The sequence below is a fragment of the Sceloporus occidentalis genome, unplaced genomic scaffold (genome assembly GCF_023333645.1).
Source record: "Sceloporus occidentalis isolate IW3139 unplaced genomic scaffold, rSceOcc1.0.p SCAF_7, whole genome shotgun sequence".
In the NCBI taxonomy this organism is placed as follows: domain Eukaryota; kingdom Metazoa; phylum Chordata; class Lepidosauria; order Squamata; family Phrynosomatidae; genus Sceloporus; species Sceloporus occidentalis.
Window position 1 is genome coordinate 91,282,397 of NW_028316987.1, and position 22,471 is coordinate 91,304,867.

Here is a 22,471-nt window from a genome sequence, read left to right on the forward strand (position 1 = left end):
AACAAGCTTGCTCCCTCCTCAATATGACATCCCTTCAAATATTTAAAGAGGGCTGTCATATCACCTCTTAACCTTCTCTTCTCCAGGCTAAACATCCCCAGCTCCCTGAATTGTTCCTCATAGGGATTCATGGTTTCCAGACCCTTCACCATTTTGGTTGCCCTCCTTTGAACACATGGCTCCAGTTTTTCAGCATCCTTTTTAAATTGTGGCACCCAGAACTGGACACAACATTCCAGGTGAGGCCTGACGAAAGCAGAATGGAGTGGCACTATTACTTCTCTTGATCTAGACACTATACTGTACTTCTATTGACGCAGCCTAAAATCACATTGGCCTTGTTAGCTGCCGCATCACACCGTTGACTCATGTTCCGCTTGTGTTCTACTTGGACTCCAATCCCTTTCACTCATCATATAAGTCTCTTGTTCAGCCAGGTGTCCCCCATCATATGAAATTGTGCATTTCACTTTTCTGCCCTAAGTGCATTACTTTACATTTCTCCCTGTTGAATTTCATTTTGTTAACTTTGGCCCAGATTTCTAGTCTGTTCAGTCAGTGGCTTTATGAAGCTGGGAGTCTTTAAGACTTCTTCCTCTCTCTGAGGCTGAGTGAGGAGGAGTGGAGATGTTTTTCCCCTCGCCTTCTCTCTATACCTTTTTCTTTACTATCTCTATGGGCTCCTTGCTTTTACCAGCCTTTGTGCTTCTTCTGGCAAAATGGCGCCTGCGTAACCCGGATAAAGAGGGGCGTGGCTTTTCTACATTTTCTTATCTCTATGCGCTACTTGCTTCACCAGTTTATGACAAGATGGCGCCGGCGGAGCCTGAGGGGCGAGGGGGCGTGGCCTTGGGGGTATTGCTTTACCAGTCTCTCTGCCTCCACCAAGATGGTAGTGGGGGAGGGGGCGTGGCCCTGAGGCATATTGCTCTATAAGTCTCTTTGCCTCAACCAAGATCGCGCAGGCGGAGCCTGAGAAGAGGGGGCGTGGCCTTGCGGGGTATTGCTTTACCAGTCTCTCTTCCTCTACCAAGATGGTAGAGGGGAGGGGGCGTGGCCCTGAGGCGTATTGCTCTACAAGCCTCTTTGCCTCTACCAAGATGGCTCCTGAGGAGCGGGGGCGTGGCCTTGCGGGGTATTGCTCTACCAAGATGGCGCCGTCGGAGCTTGAGGGGAAAGGGGCGTGGCCTTGTGAGGTATTGCTTTACCTGCCTGTCTGCCTCTACCAAGATGGCGCCGGCGGAGCCTGAGGGGGAGAGGGGCGTGGCTCCGCGGGGCTGTATTTCCAGTCAGAGCGCGTCGAGCGAACTCAGTCAGCGCCGAAGATGCAGCGGATGAAGGTGGTTCTGGGGCACCTGTCGGGCTCCGCGGGGCCTCCGCAGGCCAGGCCCTGCCTCGGCTTCTCGGGCCTCTCCCGCTCGGCGTCGTCTTCTTCCAGCGCGGAGGACGTGGTGGTGGTCCACGGGCGGAGGACCCCCATCGGCAAGGGCAAGCGGGGCGGCTTCAAGGTAGACAGAGGCAGCGGGACTACGACTCCCACAATCCTCCAGGAAGGCTCTCTCTCTCTCTTCTATGAGGCGATCCTTATACTGTTCTACAATTTGTCAAGGAATAATTCTTCCCCTTCTCCCAGTTGTAATCTCTCCTGAATCTCGAAGCCAACGGTCCATTTCCATTCCTTCCCCCAAAAACCTTCTTTTCAAAGAATGTTAGTCATGATTTCCCCCTTTAATCTGCCTTGGCACCACTTTCCCTGCCCTGACTCCATCCTATGATGATGCAGTCACGGGATTCGTAGTTTGCTGTGGCCTCAGAGCTCTCTGACAGAGAAGGCTAAACATCTCACAAAACTACAAATCCCAGGATTCCATAGCATTGAGCCGCGGCTGCATTATTTGTATTTAACTTACCTGACATTATGGATAGCATCCTGTGTATCTGATAAGGGCTACAGCCCCTGAGAGCCAGCATGGCCCAGTGGTTTGAATATTGGAGATCAGGGTTCACAAGTCACACTCTCTCAGCCTCAGAGGATGGCAATGGCACACTCCCTCCAAAGACACTTGCCAAGAAAACCCCAAGGTAGGTTTGCCATAAGTCAAAAAGGACTTGGTGGCACACAACAACAACAACAACAACAACAACTAGTCCACTGCAGCTCATGATATCATTAATTTGGTTAACTTTTCAAGTGCCATAGGATTTGTTGCTTATCATAGGATGCTTCTTGAGACAAAGTTCTCTCAATGTGTTTTATGTCAAAAATAATATCTAAGGAAAATGGGGAGGAAATGGGAGTTTAAGTAAGTAGTTATTTGGAAGGCATGCTTGTAGTTGGGAGGATTACACAGCGGAGTCTAGTCAAGTAGTAAGAGGGTCACAATAGTAAGACCTGCTGTTTTGTTCCAGGAAACTTCACCTGATGAGCTTCTTGCCGCAGTCATGACAGCTGTCCTTAAAGACCTCAGCCTCAGCCCTGACAAACTGGGAGACATCTGTGTTGGTGAGTACAGTCCTCCTTCCGTTCTCACGGACTTGAGACCCGGAGGGGTGACCTCCATTATTTTCAGTGTTTGCAGGCATGCCCCCATTCAAGCCTTTGGGGCCTTTGGGGCTTGAATATTGGCAAGTCTCCATTTTCGCAGTGTCTGTGTGTCTGCAACAGATCCTCCGCAAAAACGGAGGGCTGAAGTCGTGATGGTGGGCACCTTCCCTACTGTCTCACCCCCTTTCACACTGGTGAAACCTTTAATTCGGGTAGCATTGTGCTAGAATGATTTGGGTCTCCCTTGGAGGCTAAGGAATGGGTTGTGATTTTTTAAAAAATGAAAATACCGAACTGCTGGAATTTGTATCTTTTGAGTTACCTCTGAAGCGCATGTAACAACAATGGATTCATCTCTTTGCACTTAGGAAATGTACTTCAACCTGGTGCTGGAGCTTTAACAGCAAGGATTGGACAGTTTCTAAGGTGAACTTTGTTATTTAACACTTGAGGACTTGGCACCAGTTCCCTGGCTCTTGAGTTAAGAAACGCAGTTGAGCAAGACCAAGGCTTCAAGCTTGCCCTACATTCTCTGAACCTAGGCATACATTATGGGCTGGGTAAGAGGTTGGGTAATAACTATATCTTGGGCTTTCCATAAGCGAGGCTTTGACAAGCAAGGTAGGGGAGGAGAAATTAATAAGGACATAGAGCTTGGAAGTCTACACAGGCAAAGCTGTCAAAATGGCAGGTTTAACCTGAATCATTCCAAGCTTATGTTAAGGAGAACATGAAATTTAGGATGGTATTGTTTTCCCCACCCCAGTTCCCACATGTTCCTTCAACTGGGTTAAAGAGAATGGGTCATGAATTTAAAACAACCCTTTTAAAGGAAGGCACAAGAAGATAGTCTTCTATGTATACTGTGAGGGCCGCTGGTGAAGGCCTAGAGCAGGGATTCCCAACCTTTTTGACTTGCGGAGCCTTTATTTCTGTGACAGAGTCCCTAAGAGGCCTACCCTATGTCTTACAAGTTAATGGTGTTTAGTTATATATAAGAATATATTCTTATTCTTCAATTTCATTAAATTTTTACTTCTTTCATTTTCCTGGAGCGGCTGCAGAGCACCTGGGAAGTGCATGCGGAGCCCTAAGGGCTTCTTGGAGCACAGATTGGGAACTCCAGGTGTAGAGGGTCTCTTACCCCCTTTTCCATTCCCACACCACTGAAGATCTGTGGGTCACACACACATTTTTCCCAAAACTGGAAGTGATTCAAAGGTTACTCTGGTTTTAGAAAGAGGCTATTTCAGGACTTAAAAAAAAAGATATAGCTGTTTCCAAAAATGCCTTAAAATGAACAAGCATTTAATCTGAGTATATAACACTCCATTTTGAGACCATTTTTAATTCTGATGGGGAGCATATTGGGGTCTTAGGCTGGCCACATAGTTCCGATCCCTAAATAATAATAGTAGTAGTAATAATAATAGTAATAATATTTATTTCTTACCCACCACTCCCCATAGATCGAGGCGGTACAGATGGTACTGACTACTTACACAGGGAAGTGGCAAACTGTACCTCCACTGTAAATGTCTCAAGGGTCTGGCAATATAGCTCACAATGCCCTACTTCTACAACAGGTATTTTTTTAAAATAGATCTTAGTAAATGGATATATTTTCCAGATCACTTATTGTAGCTTTGGAAAGCAATTTGAAAATGATTAGAACCAGGATGTGGTGGGTAAATCATAGTCACATTCTGCAGACCAGTTCACTGTGCTAACACTACTTTTCACCTCACCTTTGGGGTGGATGGGGCTTCTCCACTTACTTTGGGCTTTGAGTCTAACAGTTCTAGAAAGGGCTGCAGAAGAGTGATATACTTGGCATGTAGAAGGTCTGAAGTCAAACCCCTGGCATTTCCAGGTAGAGCTGAAAAAAATACTTCTCTGATGTTCTGGAGGACTACCAGTCAGAGAACACAAACAATGCTGAGCCAAATGGACCAACAGTCTGACTTGGTCTAAGGCAGCTGTCCAGGTGCTGTGGCTATGATGTTTACACTGTTGTCATCAGATCACATCATGAGATTCTTCCCATTATCTTCAGTGTATCTATGCAGACTTCTCTGTGGGCAATGACATGGCATGTTCATCTTGCTATGGGGACATATTATGACACAAGGTTAAATTATCTCCAGCTAAGGAATATTTAGAACTAGTTAGCCCATCACCTTCTAAAGGTACAATGGGATTGTTTCCTCTCTGTTTCTGTGCTAATGAAGTACTTTGTGTCTTGTTTCAGTGGCATTCCAGAGACTGTACCCTTGTCATGTGTAAACAGGCAATGCTCATCTGGGTTGCAAGCAGTAATGAATATAGCTGGTAAGAAGATCAGTGGTTATATTTCATAAAATGAAGGGATAAATCAGTATTCAAACATAGAACTGTTTAATATGAAATTTGCCCATTTTGCTCCATTACAGCAATATTTGAGGTCTGAAGAGCTAATGTAACTCCAGGTGAAGGTGGCTGGTATTGAGGTGTGTGGTGGCTAGAAGGGCATGCACAAGTAGTGAAGTAGTTTCCCCTTTAAACTGAAACTGTCCAAATATTGCCTGCTCAGTGTTAAATGAATTCCCACCTATGGCTACATAAAGCTTTCTTTTGTAGAAGGAGAAGTCCAGATTCTCTAAAGTCTCATCTGAAGCTGATCAGAAATTTGCAACAAAATGCATTTGTGGGATTTCAGGGGGAAAAAGTGGCCTGATGCTGGAGCAAAACAGTGGAGATTGAAATCTCTGGAGTTGATCCTCCTGTATAATTTGTCTGTTTATGTCTATTCGTAGAGGTAGTTAGAGTCTTTGAGCTAAGAAGTTTCTTCTCATGAAATCTGGGAATATTCATCTCAAGAGTTACAGCTGAAGGGCTCAAGTCTGTTTAGAGTTAGTCGTTCTTCAAAGTTCTGCTTTCTTGGGGAAATAAGGTGTCCCACACCCCAAATGTCTAATCCTGTGTAACACTTTGGCATGAGGAGTGTATAGAATCCAGCTTGACTGATTCAGGGGCAGGAATGATAGCCTTCCAGATTATTATTATTATTACTTATTATTAACCTTTATTTATGAAGCGCTGTAAATTTACACAGCGCTGTACATACAATCTATTTAATTAGACGGTTCCCTGCCCTCAGGCTTACAATCTAAAAAGACATGACACAGAAGGAGAAGGGAGTGGTGGAGGGAAAGAGTAAGAGGTCCAGCAGTTCCTCTCTACCTCCAAGGCCTGGACCAAGGCAGATGGACTTATTTATTGTTGTTGAACAATAAATGCCATCAGCCATAAACAGTATAGCCATTTAGATTATGATTTATTTTATTTGCAGGTGGCATCAGGAATGGATCGTATGACATTGGTTTGGCCTGTGGGTAAGATCATTTTTTGCACAGTCACACTCTAGTCTTTGTAAGAGCAACTGTCTGTCTATTCTTTGCAAGCAGAACATAGTAAATCTCTGTGTGAATTGGCTGATATGGATACATTATTGCTGGCATTTTGCAAGAGTGAGAAATAATGCTAAATAAACCCTTGACATTTTAGTGCAGAAAGTTAACCCAACATGACAAGATCCATCACCAGAACCTGTGTTGAAAGTATTGATACAACTCAGAAAAATCCCTCTTTTGTTCGATTTATCATTTCATTATAAGTTCAAAGCCAAACTTTTTCATTCTCTAAAATAATCCTTCTATTTTAGAAGTACATTTTTGATCAGGCAGAAAATGGCTGGCTGGTGAAGCTGGCATTTACATTCTAGTCAGTTTGATACTGGGTGCCTCCTGAGAATTCATTAATACTCCTCCTTAGACCTACTAAGGACTATTCTTGGAGTTACTCTCTTGGCTTTTCCAGCCTGTAGCAGGGAAAGAGATTGATGGTGATTGCCTCTTTAATGGTTGTGGGAGTTAATGATGACAGCAAGGACACTTTTTTTTTTGTAGTTCACATGGCTTCCAAGTGATTGCATGATTGCCAAGTTGCACCAGCTCTTTCCTTCTCTGTTATTCCTATGACCACCGTTGCACAGAAAATTCCACAGCCATAAACTCCAGAGATAAACGTCTAAGAAATTTGGGGGGCACCAATTGCCAGCCATTCTATAGAGCAAGTGAAGTTTCTCAGCTGTATTTTTTAAGGGTTTCTTTATCTGGATGCTCTTGCAATCTATTTGTGTCTCAAAGGCAATTACAAGACTTGATAAAAATTAATTAGTCACATTGCTGCAAACATGCTCTTGAACTTAGTCCTTTAGTGTCTCCTGTTGCCCAGAGTGAATGTTTTACTTTTACGGCTTGTTCCATGCCAAACTTCATTGTGGGCTAGGTAGTGCAACTGCAATGTGAGGCTTGGTCCAGGGTTAAAGTTCCACTTCAGCTACAAATCCCTGTGTGGTGCTTGGCAAGAATACATGACTGTAAAAGTGGGGCAGGTTTCACAGTGCCACTGACATTAGCAAGGGAAAAGGATTGAACTGCTCTTCATGCTGGTGTTAACAGAGGGACTCTGGGAGTGCACACAGACTCTATACTGTGGTCATGCCTTTTAGATCTTGCTGTTGTCAGGACTGGGGAGTTGGAGGATGGGGTAAAAGAGTAAGAGGTTTTTGTAGGAGTAGGAATAAGGCGTAACAAAATGTATTTGTTACTCCTTATTCTTGTTATATATTGTACATGCAAACGCCAAAAAACAATTTTATTATATTGCACTGGGAAAGGGACTGGGAGGCAAATAGACACACACACACACACACTCACTCTCACCCACCCCAGCCTTGCAAAGCAACTGGAGCTTTCCCCCAGGGCTGGGTAGTAGGAGTAAAGGAATAAGAGGTTTCTACAGGAGAAGGAGTAACATTAAGAAAAAAAATCTTACTTTGGAGTAGGACGAGTAACCCCAAAATCACCACTACTCCCCAGCCCTGGTTGTTGTAGGTGTGCCTTTTACCTCTGAAGCTGAGAGAGTGTGCCTTGCCCAATGTCACCCAGTGAGTTTCCATGGCTGAGTTAGGATTTGAACCTTGGTCTCCAGAGTCTTAGTCCAAAGCGCAAACACTGCACCACATTGGCTCTCCCTCTTTAGATTTCACCCTTCCGAAATAAGCTCCAGAGCCGTCAAGTGAGTAGTGTGTTGAGATTGGATCTCAGGTTTAGTCTAATTGACTGAGGACATTGCTTAGTCTCTTTTCAGTCCTACTTCACAAGGCATTTTGAAAGAAAGTGCCATGTTTTGGAGGCTCAGGTGAACATCAGTAGAGTTGCACTTACTTTCTCAAATGAATTTGAAATCCATTACTGTGGCTAAACCAGTACTTGAGGGGGAGGGAGGATAGGTGTGTAGCTTTTCAAAATCAACCTGTGTTTAACATAGACTTTATAACTTCATTAATCACCAGCCTGTGCCCTGATTTGCAAATCCTCTGCCAGAATAAAGTAGGACAAAGGTTGGATATTCTGGAATTCCTGCACTCTAATCCCAAATTCCTGTTACACAATGTAAACTGAATGTTGCTACTTGCCTTGTGCTGCTTGCCCTAGGAGAAACCTGGTCCACTTTTCAACAATAGGCAAAGTAATACTATAGTTAACCTGTGACAAACATGCCTGGCAACCATAGCCTAAATATTTATTGCCCACAGTCAATAACTGTGTAGAATTCAGAACTGCTGACTTGGCAGATATAGAAGTGATGGTTCATTCCTGAATAGTGTGAGCCTTTTTGTCTCTTCCAGTCTGGAATTGCAGTTGTCTCTGTGCACAACATACTACTTGAATATTTTAAAATGAATGTAATACGCAGAAAGGTTTCATAAAACACTAGAAAATTGCTGTATCCCAGATTATACAAATATTGAAGTTTTTAAAACACAGAACAAAGCAACAAACCTTTGTGTTGTCATATTGTTTGGATGCTGTCCAAGAGTAGAAAAAGTAACTGACAGTTCAGTTGTACATGTTTCTATTAAGAAGGAACTCCAGTTGACTGACTTATTCCTAGAAATTAGGTGCAGAATTATAAGCTGTTGTGATTTTTCTAGGTAGCAAAGCAGGCTAAGTCAGGCATTTAGTACCAAGCTGAATTTTGTGCTGTATAGTCTTTTGGTTTCTTCTAGCTCTTTGTTGCAAAATCATTTGCTATGTGCCTTGTTACAGTAATTCTTTTGTGGTTCTTTTGTGTGAATGACATTAACAAAAGTCTCACTGTCTTTCTGTTCTCCCTTTAGAGTAGAGAGCATGTCTTTACGCAGTGTTTCTGACCCTGGGGATGTCAGCTCCCGTATGATGGACAATGCCAATGCTAGAGATTGTTTGATCCCCATGGGGTAAGCATTTTCTTTCTCTATATTTCAGAGAAACTTTTCTAGTGTTGTCTTTCAGCTGAGCAAGCACCTGTGAGTAATTTTTCCTTGTTGAGTTTCCAGTCAAGTTAGTAATGAGTGACAGGGAGGAATATCAGGCTGGCAGCCTAGCAGTGGCGCCTGCATTGCTGTCAACATTGTGGTGGTGTTTGATTTTACACCTCACTGCATATACAAAGCAAAAAAAGTCCACATTTTGCATGAAAGTAATGCACATTCTGAGCCGTGAAGCAAACTCAGCAGCTTTATGTGTAATTAGTAACTATACTTTTGGATCTCTCTTATTTGCCACTTACTTTTTGAATCTTGAATAATGAAAGTCTTGATAGTTCAAATGTCTAAGGAGACCATGCAAGACCAAAGCCTTTTGAAATGACACGTATTTTTAAACTGATCTTTGAGGCAAGCTCTCTTGACTTGAAAGAGTTGCCTCATACTTCCATTATTGTTAGGGAGAGAAAAAGATTGTCTGAACTCTCGGTTTAATCTGTGTAGCACTGATCTTCTTTTTCAGAATAACTTCTGAGAATGTGGCAGAAAGATATGGCGTCACCCGGGAAAAACAAGATGCCTTTGCCTTGACTTCCCAACACAAGTAAGTGATTGTTCAATAGCTGGGGAGCTGGAGAAGCGAAATGGAGTTTCGCTCTCTTTCATCCCTGACCAAATCCCACTTAGAAACTGTTTTTCCTCTGGGCTTTCTGCCTTTCATATACTGTTGTGGTGCTTCTCATGTGCAAATACCAAAGACTGACCAGCTTTCTGACTTAAGAGTTTGAATGCCAACATTTCTCAACATGGTTGAGCTGCCATCAGACTTCACTTCCATCCTGTCTTGTTCTCATGAGATCCTGTTCCCTGTACTTTTTTTTCTGTGGACAATTAGGTGTCCTTCCTCTCTGGTGACAACATAATGGCTCACAACAAGAACTCTTTGCTTGTTAGGTGCCTTCTTGCTGTGTATTAAGTAAAGGGAAGTTACTGCCAGGCTAGTGGTTAACCTTTAGAACTTGGCCTTCTTCCAAGAAAATTCAGAGTTCAAACTTTGTCTTTTCTCTGGCATCATCAGTCACAGGAGCCTGTGCCTATACACCCTCCTTTCTTGTTCATGGTGGGGTGTTGTTTTTTTTTTGGGGGGGGGGTTCTCACAAATCATGTTGAGAAAGGCATTATCACTACTTTCCCACCTGATTTTTCTGCTTAAGACTGACATAATCTGGACAACTGAAACACAGGAAGCTGTTTTATAGCACTCCTTCCAGCTCACTGGCCAGAGCAGGTTTCAGAGATATGCCCTTCCCAGGCTTCCTTCTAGTCGCTAGTGATTGGACTGGGGCATTTTAAATGTGAGTCATATGCTTTAGCAGTGAGCTGTGTTGCTGGATCTTCCTCGTATATCAATAATTATATTGTTATGTTTTGTGTGGCTTTGCTGGCTTGAGTCTTCTGGCGTTGCAGATGCTTGAACACACAGCACCTCTATTTCATGTGTAGTTTACCATGGCCTGTATGGATATCACTTTAACAGTAGTACATTATCCGGTTAGTTTATATTTCTTGGAGCAAATTTACCAAAAATACAACCCCCCCCCCCAAAAAAAAAAAAACACCACAGCATGAAATGCAACCCATGTATGAAAGATACATTTCAGGCTGCTGTGAAGTGAAGCTTTATTATAAAAAGGCTGAGTTAATAATAAAACACAATGCTGTTGCATCCAGAAATGTGTTTCTTTCATAGAGAAATGTACAATACTGTGCCACAACTGCTTGGTGCAAATATTATGTGCCAGTTGTGGCTGTAATACAGAAAATGTATTTTCTGGGCACCACAATTCAAAAAGGACATTGAGAAACTGGAGCATGTCCAAAGGAGGGCGACTAAAATGGTGAAGGATCTGCAAACCATGTCCTATGAGGAACAATTCAGGGAGCTGGGGATGTTTAGCCTGGAGAAGAGAAGGTTAAGAGGTGATATGATAGCCCTGTTTAAATATCTGAAGGGATGGCATATTCAGGAGGGAGCAAACTTGTTTTCTGCTGCTCCAGAGAACAGGACCCGGAACAATGGATGCAAGCTCCAGGAAAAGAGATTCCACCTCAACATTAGGAACTTCCTGACAGTAAGGGCTGTTCGACAGTGGAACACACTCCTTCTTCAGAGTGTAGTGGAGTCTCCTTCTTTGGAGGTCTTTAATGGATGGCCATCTGTCAGGGATGCTTTGACTGAGATTTCCTGCATGGCAGAATGAGGTTGGACTGGATGGCCCTTGTGGTCTCTTCCAACTCTACGATTCTGTGATTCTAAATGTAAGACAAATAATCTTAGCCAGAATTTTCCACAAGATGCAATTTATTTATTTATATTTATTTCTATATCTCCTTTCTTCTAAAATAGACCCAAGGCAGTTCAGAAAAGATGTTAGAACATCTAAGTTCATGGACTGCTTCCTGTGTGTCACTTGACTGAATGCAAAGAGACATCCTGGATGATGGATGCATTCTGTATACAAACTGGGAATCTACATCTTTTAGATAATGCTGCCCTTTGTTTCATCTCTCTGTGTCTGTAGTCTGTGTGCTCAAGCCTTTTGCTTCCTTCTTACTTGGAGAGGTCACTGACCCCTTCTGTCAGGAAGTTAGTTAAGTCTCTTTTTTCCCTTTGTCTGGGGAGGAACGTCTGTGAGGTTTCAACCCCAATAAAGGATGCTAGCTTACATCTGCACATGAGAGCTGGCTTTTAGGGGCTTTTCTAACAAAGTTTTATTACTCAGCTTCTTTTTTACCTTACAAGAGCATCCTGAGTCACTCCTGTTTCTATCACAAGCTTATATTGCATTAGTCGTGCTGCATTCTGCTTAATGTTGTTGTTATCATTACTGTGCCTTCAAGTCAAGGGTACTGTTCCTGAATAATTCTCTCTTCATTTGAATGGAGTTTCCCATACAAACTTTATAATAAAGCAGAGTTTTTACACTGGGCTGGATATGATCTGCACAATAGCAGAGCTTGCTGGGATGGTTTCCTGCCATATTTCTATTCCTGGTTGGTCGACTTCCTGAAAATGTCTATCACTGAGATTGTAAAAGCCACCTGTGCCTCTCTACTTGCTTGGTGGCCTTGTCCAATGCTTAGTGCGGTCATATTCTAATTGTTTTTTTTTTAAAGTTGTATAAAAGTAATTATCTGTGTATCCTTTGCTTCTAGAGCAGCTCGAGCCCAGCAGTTGGGGTTGTTTAAAAATGAGATTATTCCTGTGACAACCAAGTTTACTGATGACCAGGGAAACCAGAAAACAATCACTGTGCTCAAGGATGAAGGGATCAGGCCAAACACCACACTTGAAGGGTTGGCAAAGCTGAAGCCAGCCTTCAAGGAGAACGGAACTACTACTGCTGGTAAACACCAGGAGCAATAATTGAATTACTGGGAGACAAAACAGTGGAGCATTTTACTTCACCAGGAGAGGTTTGCACTCTGTGCCAAGGAAGCCTATATGCTGAAAATTCTGCCACTTGGTAAAACTGAAAGCAACTTAATGTCTCTCATGGAATTGCTATGTTCATATTGGGACATTAAATCGTGACAACAACACAGGAAAGCAAGAAATTATAGTAAAAATGTAATTAAATCAACCATGACTTGCATTTGGAGTGAGTAACCCAGTGGTTTCTATGCAGAGGATCCTGAGGTGAAGCCCTGGCATCTCTATTGAAAAGGTTCATGATGGGAAGAAGGAAGTTTTAGGCCCTATTAGTCTAGAACAAGTAACTCATAGGGCTGCTTACTTCCCTTTCATCAGGCATTATGCCATTGTGGCTGCAATGCTTTATCACTGTGGCTCCTTCGACATTGGCATTATTAGTTGAGGCAGGTGATAGAAGCTCCCTTAACTGTGTTCAACCTTCATTTGCAGATAGTAATGTAGCCAGGCCATTTCCACTATGCTTTCAGTTTTCCTGCATTTCTGCAAACTTAGCAATGCTGAAAACTTCCCTGGGCAATCGAAATAGTCACCTGTGTGACATTTCTTTTCATAGGTAATGCCAGCCAAGTTAGTGATGGTGCTGCTGCAGTTCTCCTGGCCAAACGCTCCAAAGCATCACAGTTGGGCCTCCCTGTCCTTGGTGTGTTGAGATCGTATGCCGTTGTTGGAGTCCCGCCTGATGTTATGGGCATTGGGCCAGCCTATGCCATTCCAGTAGCACTGGAAAAAGCTGGTAAGAACTGACCTTAGCTTTTAAGATGTTATAACACTTTTCTGTTATATATCAGGTGAAACTACACCTTTTGAAAAAAGTTTGAATAATATTGTTTGCCCCTCATTATGATAGTCTTGAACCTGTCATACCACCCACCCGGAACACAACCAGTCAAGTCTGATTTCAGGAGCTAAGACAGGTCAAATGTGGTTACTACTTGAGTGGGAGGCCACCAAGAGGACAACCTGATTAAGGCTAATCCTGCCCAAAAGTCTGAAGAGCCCTGCTAACTATGGGCCCGTACAGACAGGCCAAAATAAAGCTGCTTTGGGTCACTTTGGAGATAGGCTGTTTAAATGATGCATGCATCCTAAGAGTCCGGATGCCGTGTCAAAGCCGTGCTCCAGTTTTAAGGACTGGAACATGGCTTTGGTGCGGCTTCCGGACTCTTAGGACGCATGCATCATTTAAACAGCAAACCTCCAAAGTGATCCAAAGCAGATTTATTTTGGCTTGTCTGTACGGGGCCAATGCTAGGCTAGATGGTCCCATGACCAGTCCAGTATAAGGCAGCTACGTTCCAAAGGTTTACATTCTCATTGAACCACAGGAGCTGGAAGATGCTTTCATGTTATGTGTGTTACTTTTTTTGGATGCTATAGCAATCTATCTGCCCTTGCCTACATTGATGACTCAGATTTTCTTTAGCTGTGTAGTTTTATATTATAGATTTTAATAGTTTGTCATTGCCATCATTATTATCATTAAAATGGATCTGCATGCCATTGCACCACAGAGAAGTGACTGCTCACTGTGGCTGTATGTAGACAGGATCAGTTTTACAATCATCTGGATATCAGGAATGTTACTGTATCAAAACAAATACCGGATTAGAGAGAGAGTTTGGCCTGGTAGGGCAAATTATAAAGATGTACAAACTGGATTAGGCCTGTAAACTAGACAGTCCACATGCTTGATATATACACTAATGGAAAAACTTACTATGTCATCTTGTCTCTTTCTGACATGCAGGATTAACTGTTAATGATATCGATGTCTTTGAAATTAATGAGGCCTTCGCTAGTCAGGTGAGATTTGCCCACCTCATTGAACTTGGTTTCGCTTGATTGCCTTAGGAGTGGGGGAGCAATTTTCCTCTCATATATTGGTAACAGACCACCAAATGGATTTCGTCTTTGTAAAAAGCCAAAGACCCTGTTGCATAACTTTTTGTAATGTGCTTGAAATATACAGTTTATAAAATACAGTCTTCCAAATGCAAGAATTAGGCAAAGACAGGTTGGATTATCAGTGTTGGTTGCCCTAGATCAGTGATGGCGAACCTTTTCAAGGACGAGTGCCCAAACTGCAACCCCAAACCCATTTATTTATTGCAAAGTGCCATGTCTTTATGGCTTTCTAGTAACAAACTCTGGCAACTCTGTGCTGAGACGATGGCACATGTGCCCACAGAGAGGGCTCTGAGTGCCACCTTTGGCACGCGTGCCACAGGTTCACCATCACTGCCCTAGATAACTGGTCTCTAGTCCTTCATTTCCACTCCCTTGTATCTTACATTAATGTCAAGATTTACATGTGTACACCATTCTGCAATGGTGTACACATGTAAATTGTGACATTAATGTAAGATAGCTGCTTAAAGCGTACCTACTTAGAGCCATATTCTATTTGTCCCATTCTTTCATGTTTCCTGCATTTTTTTTACTTCTGTCCTAGCCTCCCTGGCCAGACTGAGCTTCCAGTACTTTAAGCAGGTGCTGTTTTGTTGCTGTGTAAAACCAACCTCCACCATGCTGTCTATGTTCAGCCACTCTTATGTATAGAACCTCAGTTATTCTTTCTGCAGTCCTAGTAAAGAAAGTGGTAAATTGAAGGCACTGAGAAATAATGTATCCACTGCTCAAGAATGTGCAGCTACGTGGCTGGAATCCTTTTGCCTAGTGCCAGTTAAGAGTACACCCCTTGAATAATAGGTAAATCCAATTGATTCAATGGCTCTTCCGGGTTGGGACTTGGAATAAGATTTAGGCACGTGTGAAATGTACAGTTGTGGAACTCTGCTTCCACACATTAGTTGAATGCATCTTGAACAACAGCCAAAAAAGTAGAATGGCATGAGTGGAGGCACTTGCACAGATGTATGACACCAGCAGGATTCTATCCCATAGCAACACTATGCTGAGGAAGAGGGTGATTTTGGTGGAAGAGCTCTTCCCAGCCATGAGAATTTTGATGGGGAGAGAGCTGTGTGCTGAGACCTGAAAGTCCTGCTTCCAGTTAACCTTCGTTCTGTTGTTTGTGAGCATCAGCAGTGACCAGTGCAGGTTGCTTTGGCTCATTTTGACCTATTTTCAGGAAAAAAAGTTACCTAAAAATCAGTCGGGGGGGGACACTATTATTTGGGGGGGTCTTTAGGGCCACAAAAGTGATGCCACCTGTGATGGCACAGCAGCATGTTTCACAGATGTAACAGACATCTCTATAGGAAGAATACCATTCCACATCTCTCCAGTGTTTGGAGTTTCAGATGAAGACAGTGTGGGTTGTCCTCGCTCCCAGCTTCCTTTATGAAGATGGGTGCGGAGGTCCTTAGCAGCAGTTGATCCCCCCCAGTTTGGAACTCCTTGGCCTGCTGCATTTATATGTGGTGGGAATCACAAAAGAGGCAACCCTTTTTCCTGATCATGCTATCAGATTGTTCTAAAGTTCATCTCTCATATGTTAGCATGGGGCACAAACACTGAAAGAACAGAGAACTTCAATAATTGTATTTAATTGTTTTAAAATGAAATTTCATAATATTTTAAAGAGTCAAGAGAGAAGCTAGTTAATTCAGACATTTGTGCCAAGTTGAGGCTGCTGGCTCAAATGGGTTCCTGGAGATGATCTTGATGGTGTTGTCTTTCCAGGCAGTATACTGTGTGGAGAAGCTTGGCATCCCCATGGAGAAGGTCAATCCCCTCGGTGGTGCCATTGCTTTGGGTCACCCTCTGGGCTGCACTGGGGCTCGGCAAGTTGTCACACTGCTCAACGAACTAAAGCGTAGGGGAAAGAGGTGAGTGTGCAATAGTTTGTGTTAATGTCAACTTTGATTAACGCTGCAAAAGCAAACACATAACTAAGTGCCTGTGCAGCCTCAGAAAGTGTTGCAAGAATTGCACATGGACAAACTTGTTCAGTAGTTTGGCTGTCTCAGTATCAGATCTCCTGCATGTTCTAACTGGCTGACAGCAACACTAAATGTTGTAATATTTAAATGTTACTTAGGGAATGCTTACTTAGTCTGTAAATTAGCTGGGCAGTCACTACCTATTACTTTCCCCAAATCTTCAACACTGTATTGAATTGTAAACACATGAACTTCATGTAATTAAGACAATATTTTACCGCAAACATGCTGCTTTTTATCATTCATTCTCTTGGATACCCCCCTTGACTGGATTAGAGCAGGGATGGGGCAACTGAGCGAGAACTAATTTTCATACATGGACATTACAGGCACATCAGAAATTATGTGATGGTACTTTTAGCTGCCGTTTTTCCATATTTTTGGCAAATTTCAGCTATATTAAAAGGATTTTTAGCACCTTGTGTGTGTTTTGCAGGTGGCTTTGGCTCGTTTTGACCTATTTTCAGGCAAAATAAAGTTACCTAAAAATCAGCCGGGGGGGGGGGGGGGAGACTTTTGAGCCACAAAAGTGATGCCACCTGTGATGGCACAGCAGTATGTTTCACAGATGTAGCGGACCTCTCTATAGGTAACTTCTTAGTGCTCATGGGAGTCTTTAAATTAAATCTGAGTTTCAGAGGATGTGTTCTGCTCTCATGCGTCATACCGTTTGGGAATCCCATATGGGTGGGACTAAATTTGGCTGCTCTTGTGCTAACTTTTCAGCACATTTTGAAGGGAGTGGTGGGAAAGGAAGGCTGAAGTTTCCCGGAGCATAGTTAAGTGATAGTTTTTGATACTTGTGGCTTTCTTTATGTTCTGTGATACAAGTTCTGACCTGTGGTAGGATATTAACTGGTAAAACAGTACCGTATCAAAACTGAGCATGGACTAAGTTAAAAAAACTAGAATGAAAGTAAAGTTCTGTACTAACTTGTGCTCTCATTGCAGGGGCTATGGCATTGTGTCCATGTGCATTGGAACAGGCATGGGAGCTGCTGCAGTATTTGAATACCCAGGGAACTAAATTCCAGTCTTCTTGGAACAACCCAGTGTCTTATTGCCTGAAATTCTTCAGCAAATGTGAATTACCTCAGCAAATGAATGGCTCTGTGAATCTGCCTAATGAAAATCTGCTCAGCATCCAACTGTCCTGCAGGTGGGACACATCCCACAGAGGCCGCCATCCATCTTGTCGCCTTTTACCATTTCCAGCCCCTCTGCCTTTGTCCCTGCATCAATGTGAGCTGCTGCCACAGCTCCTGGGCACTCCAGCATTGGGTCTCAAGTGACATCATACTTGCCACAGTGGAGGGGCTTGCCCAGGCTAACCCAGTGTTAGTAGCCGTAATAAACAGTCGGGGCCACTCAAGACTCACTGATTAAAAATACAAGTTATGTAAAACTGCTGAGGACATGACAGATGTCTGTGTAGGTTGTGTTGCCTATGGCACTAGCTTTTATGGGAAGTAGGGATCTTGAAGGAATTAAGATGGGTGTGTATTCAGAAAAGAACTCCCATGAACATGCTTCCATATAAGAAACACTCTTGCATAGCTCCCTTGAGTGTAGATCCTAAGTGATCTGGATGGGGGCTGCCCAGGTGATTTCTGCTTGGAGATGCTAAACAAATTACCCAGGAAAAACATACATAGTGGACAACCAATGCCCTCAGTCCTGGGATGTCTGCAGCTCCACTCTTCCTACTGTATGCCCACTTCCAAGTAGCTTTTACTTGGTATTTCCTTTTTTTAAAAGGTAGCCTTTGTAAGTACATTAAAAAAATAACAGGCAGGTTCTTTAAGAACACACTGATAGATAGCCTTACATATAAAAGGAAGCAAAAAATGGTATGGTTTTTTTTGTCAGTTAATAGCAGAGCTGGCAAGAACCCCTGTGATTCACTTCTAGTCTAGCTCCACGCTTAAGAGCCAACTGGATAAGAGGAAAGTCACAAGTGCTTTGCTGCTTGATTTAAGACACTATACTTGATCACATTCTTAACTGGTCTTTTCTGCCAGTAGATTAAACTGTATTAATTATACCCCCATATGTCTTAAAGATGCACTTTGAAGTAAAGGTTCTCCAATAAGTAATGTTAATGTTATGTCATGTCTTTTAAAGTCTTACTTTCTTAATTTTTAAGAAATTTATTAATTTCGTAACAAAAATACTGTGGAACTAAAATGTCCTGTGTTCCTACCTATTAAAAACTGTTCCCTTTGAGAAACTCTGAAGAATTGGTGTTCTGTACAAAGTAGGTTCCTACCATTCTCCTTAAGGTTTACATGATTTGATGGGCTGGAGAATGAATGAATGAATGAATGAGATTTTATTTATATACCGCCATTCCTTCGATCATGGCGGTTTACAAGATAATAATGAAATACAATACAGTGTGAAACAAAAAGTTTACAGATAAAAATTAAACCACGAAAATCCCCCATATTACACCATATAATAAAATACATCATTAAAAATCCATCATTCATACCTAATAATTAAAACCAGTTAAAATCAATAACAATCTAAACAACACGCAATACACAGGAGAAGATGACAATCAAGACATGTGGGGGAAGGCTTGGCGGAATAAGTGAGTCTTGAGATTTTTCTTAAATGACTCCAGGGAGGGGGCCGAGCGGAGCTCATCAGGGAGAGAGTTCCAAGACTGCGGGGCCACCGCAGAGAAAGCCCTTTGCGCAGTCCCTACATATCTCGTCTTAGGACCTCTCAACAGTTTTTTCCCACCTGACCTGAGAGTGCGGGGCGGATTGTATGGGGAGAGGCGGTCCTCCAAGTACTCTGGGCCCAAGCCAGAGTATTTTTATTACTTTCTACTCAGCCTTCAGCACGTACTCAACAGGACACTTGGGGCATGCATAAAGAACCCTTGTGGATTCCTTGTTTCTTTGCTGAAAGAGAAGCCTTGAACTATGTACAAAGTAGTAGTGTGATTATTGCCGTGTTACCAGGCCAGATTTTGGAACATGTAAAGTAGAACATAACTGTTCTAAGTCTCCTTTATGTGCTAGTTCAGGAACAAGCCTGGGGCCCACAAAGGGAGCAGTGAAGACTGAAGTCCCCAGCATCTTGTATTGACACAGGTGGGCATGATAAAAGAGCTTCTTGTCTGCTGGATGGTTTGACACTACGTATTTCTGTTTTTTGGGAGGGAATAGTCACATTAAAGCCATATTGATGGATAAAGCAGATAATTGTTACAGTCACTCCATAGGTGCTGTTAGCTGGAGGTTCAGTTGTTTTGCTACTCAGTTACCTACAGAAACAAGTTTCTAATTTCAGACATGAAGCCTATGCATACCAAAAATATTACATCTTATTATGAAAAAACAAAACTAAACGAACTTACAGCTAATTCTAGCTCATCTTTATTACGATCATAGGCCAGCACATACTTACAGCCACATTTATTGGCATCTTTTTCTTTGCCTGCTATGAAAGCGGCTGAGTGGTTAGGTTTTGTGCCTCTCTTCATACTTCTCATCATAAGAGCCTTTTCCTCGGACACAAAGCAGACAGGGCTTCTCCCCCAGCATTCCAACAATTGTCACAATGGTTTCATAATCTATGTCCTCCCTGTTAAAGGAAGAATCACATGGGAGCAAAAGGTAACGGAAGGGAGGAGCACTCATTTTCTGACTACCTGATGTGATGGAAAACAACCGATAGCATTGGGTAAAACTTTCTCCTAGAAGGTCTTGCTTGTACAGGCATAAAACAGATGAAGAATGAGGAGAGGGTCCTAAGCATCTATTCTTTACCTTTTCAACACACCAGATTTCAACACTCCTTTAGAAGGATAAATAAAAAATAAAATGCTACTTCATAACCCTCAAGAGGATTAATTATAGCAATTGTTTTTAATTTTATTGTTTACAAAAAGTAAAACAATTACATCACCATTCTACTTTAAAAAAAACAAGCTAAAATACAGATTTACAAAACAGGTCTCATTCAAAACTCCAAAATCTCCTGTGGTGGAACACGAGAATGAGAATTGGAGATAATATAGTCTATAAGAGTAACCACTTTTCCTTGAACTGGTTGCAATTCCTTGCCTTCTGTTTTGTAATGTACATTGCCTGGGCAATTCTGGTGCTGTCGTATTTTTTCCAGATTCTGCAACCAGGAATCTATCTTACCCCAAGGGATGGTCTTGAAGGCTCATGATGCAGTAAGATTTATGTAACTGCTCTTGTGACTCTGGATAAAGCCTGGCTGTGGTAAACATAGGCAGGTACTGTCAAGAAAAAGACTGGACTCAAGCCTATTCCCAGTCTGCCATAAGATTGCTTGTACTGCATGTGCAGACTTAAGCTACTCCAGTAATTGTATAACACACTGATACTTCAATATGTTAAACTGAGTCAGCATTCCAAAAACAGAACTAGGTGTTGTGTTATCAGTTGTCCAAGACGTAACCAATTAATACAGACAGTCACTGTGCTTTGCATAGAGAGAGAACCCATAACTGCCTTCTTCTATTCTAGTCATTAGTGGGCAAATAACTGTTACCAGTGAAAAGTGGCCCATGAAAATATGATCACCACACTTGGGAACCTGGGAAAAACGACCATTTGTAATCCTTGTGTGTGGTAGCAACCTGGGGTGTGGAGGATCCATCTCCACAAAAGCAAAGTAGAACATAATTGCGTAATCCTACCTTGGTGTGAAGTGAACCAGCAGAACCTCTTTGGTAGGCAAGCTACATACGTGTGCTTCAAGAATGCCATTATTTGGGGCAATGGAAAATACTTCAGGGTCTCTGTGCCGCTCTTGTTCATCTGTAACAGGACAATTGTTCTTTGATTAACAAGGCTTATTCCTTTTACTGTGAAGAAGTTCTCTCACAGTTGCTAGTAGTCTACTGCATTCACTAATTTCATTTATTTGGAAATAGCTAAACATCCCATTTGTTGTTACCCCACTCTCAGGTTGATCTTGACCAGTGCTGACCCTCTAGATGTAAACACAGAATACATCTCCAAAGGATATAATGGATAATTCAAGCTCTTTATAATGTCAGTTTCAGTTATTCCCTGCTGTTACCAGTCTGGCTTCCCATTAACTGTTAGGTTCACATTCTTTCACTGAATATATAAAAAGAAGGGTTGGGCAACTGTAGCCCTCCAGAGGTTTCTGGACTGCAACTCCCATAACCTCTGGCTGCTCCTTTTGCCCCCTCTGCTTCACCCCAGAGTCAATGGAATAAATTCCCCCATTCCTCTTACTCAACAATGCAGTCCAGTAGCTCCTGCATCCACTCTTATTCATCACAAGAACAGATTCAGTCCTTGTTTGGTTTGCAAGGCAAGTTCCAAACTCAATTGTATCACAAGAGAGTTCAAGCACTGGGACAGTCAGGTAGGCTATCATGGGCAACACCTGCAACAATATAAAATAGCACAAGAACAATTTTAACTTTTCCTCATTTTACAACACAGACATATCCCTTGATAATAAAAGACGATAAAATAATCACCACGTGAAGCAGGCTGTGCGGTCTGCATGGCCAGGTTTGATGTAATGTCCCAATGTGTAGTATGTATAGACTCTGGTGAACAGTTGGGTGTTTAGCACAGTATGAAAATATTCTTAGACTTCTAGTGTAGGAGGTAATTGTGACCTTCTCCAAAGCCAGTGGCGATTAATATTGGATATCTTTTAAAACCATGGCTAAGATACTGGTCATGACCCCAAGATTCTTTCCAGGATGCCTCCTCCAAACCTCACTAGCTGTGGTTCAATATTACACAAACACAAGAGACTAAGAAGTGCGTATGGATTATACAGTGTGCTTACCGTAGGTTAAACTACTCCTTGGTCCCTTATTTCTGCTGCTGTACCTTTATGTCATTTCAATTTATGGCAACCCTATCACAGGGTTTTCTTGGCAAGAATTATTCAGAGGAGGTTGGCCATTGCCTTCCTCTGAGGCTGAGAAAACATGACCTGTCCAAGGTCACTCAGCGGGCTTCCATTGCCGAGTGGGGATCTGAACCCTGGTCTCACAGTCATAGTCCAACACTCAAACTGCTACACTACACTGGCTCTCTTCATTTCTGAACTATCCCATAAACCTGTCTGCCTCTGAAACCAGATTTTTTTAAACCTCAGTTGATAACCACCCAGAGGACATTAATAATTAG

The 22,471-nt window shown here is 42.5% G+C and overlaps 2 protein-coding genes across 7 annotated transcripts in view; one reads left to right on the forward strand and one right to left on the reverse strand.

Moving 5' to 3' along the window:
* The first annotated feature begins 1,218 nt into the window (after nucleotides 1-1,218).
* On the forward strand, nucleotides 1,219-18,528 carry ACAA1 (acetyl-CoA acyltransferase 1). Its single transcript, XM_089533688.1, has 12 exons — nucleotides 1,219-1,508; nucleotides 2,410-2,503; nucleotides 2,914-2,971; nucleotides 4,797-4,876; nucleotides 5,877-5,919; nucleotides 8,772-8,870; nucleotides 9,421-9,501; nucleotides 12,114-12,304; nucleotides 12,947-13,126; nucleotides 14,141-14,196; nucleotides 16,039-16,184; nucleotides 17,250-18,528. Exons 1-12 carry the CDS (start codon nucleotides 1,326-1,328, stop codon nucleotides 17,323-17,325), a joined length of 1,287 nt encoding a protein of 428 aa, XP_089389814.1. The 5' UTR covers nucleotides 1,219-1,325; the 3' UTR covers nucleotides 17,326-18,528.
* Nucleotides 10,795-22,471, reverse strand: part of DLEC1 (DLEC1 cilia and flagella associated protein) — a 49,996-nt gene continuing 38,319 nt past the window's right edge. For 2 of the 6 annotated variants that reach the window (XM_089533678.1, XM_089533683.1), the window contains 4 exons: nucleotides 21,554-21,707; nucleotides 20,986-21,106; nucleotides 19,722-19,898; nucleotides 16,083-16,164 (listed from right to left, as the gene is read on the reverse strand). In XM_089533678.1, the coding sequence (XP_089389804.1) occupies nucleotides 19,775-19,898; nucleotides 20,986-21,106; nucleotides 21,554-21,707 (399 nt within the window). In that variant the 3' untranslated portion in view covers nucleotides 16,083-16,164; nucleotides 19,722-19,774. Of the gene's footprint in view, nucleotides 11,211-16,082; nucleotides 16,165-18,514; nucleotides 18,600-19,671; nucleotides 19,899-20,985; nucleotides 21,107-21,553; nucleotides 21,708-22,471 lie in introns of those variants that run through there. The other 4 variants (XM_089533681.1, XM_089533682.1, XM_089533679.1 and 1 more) reach the window with 4 other exon arrangements.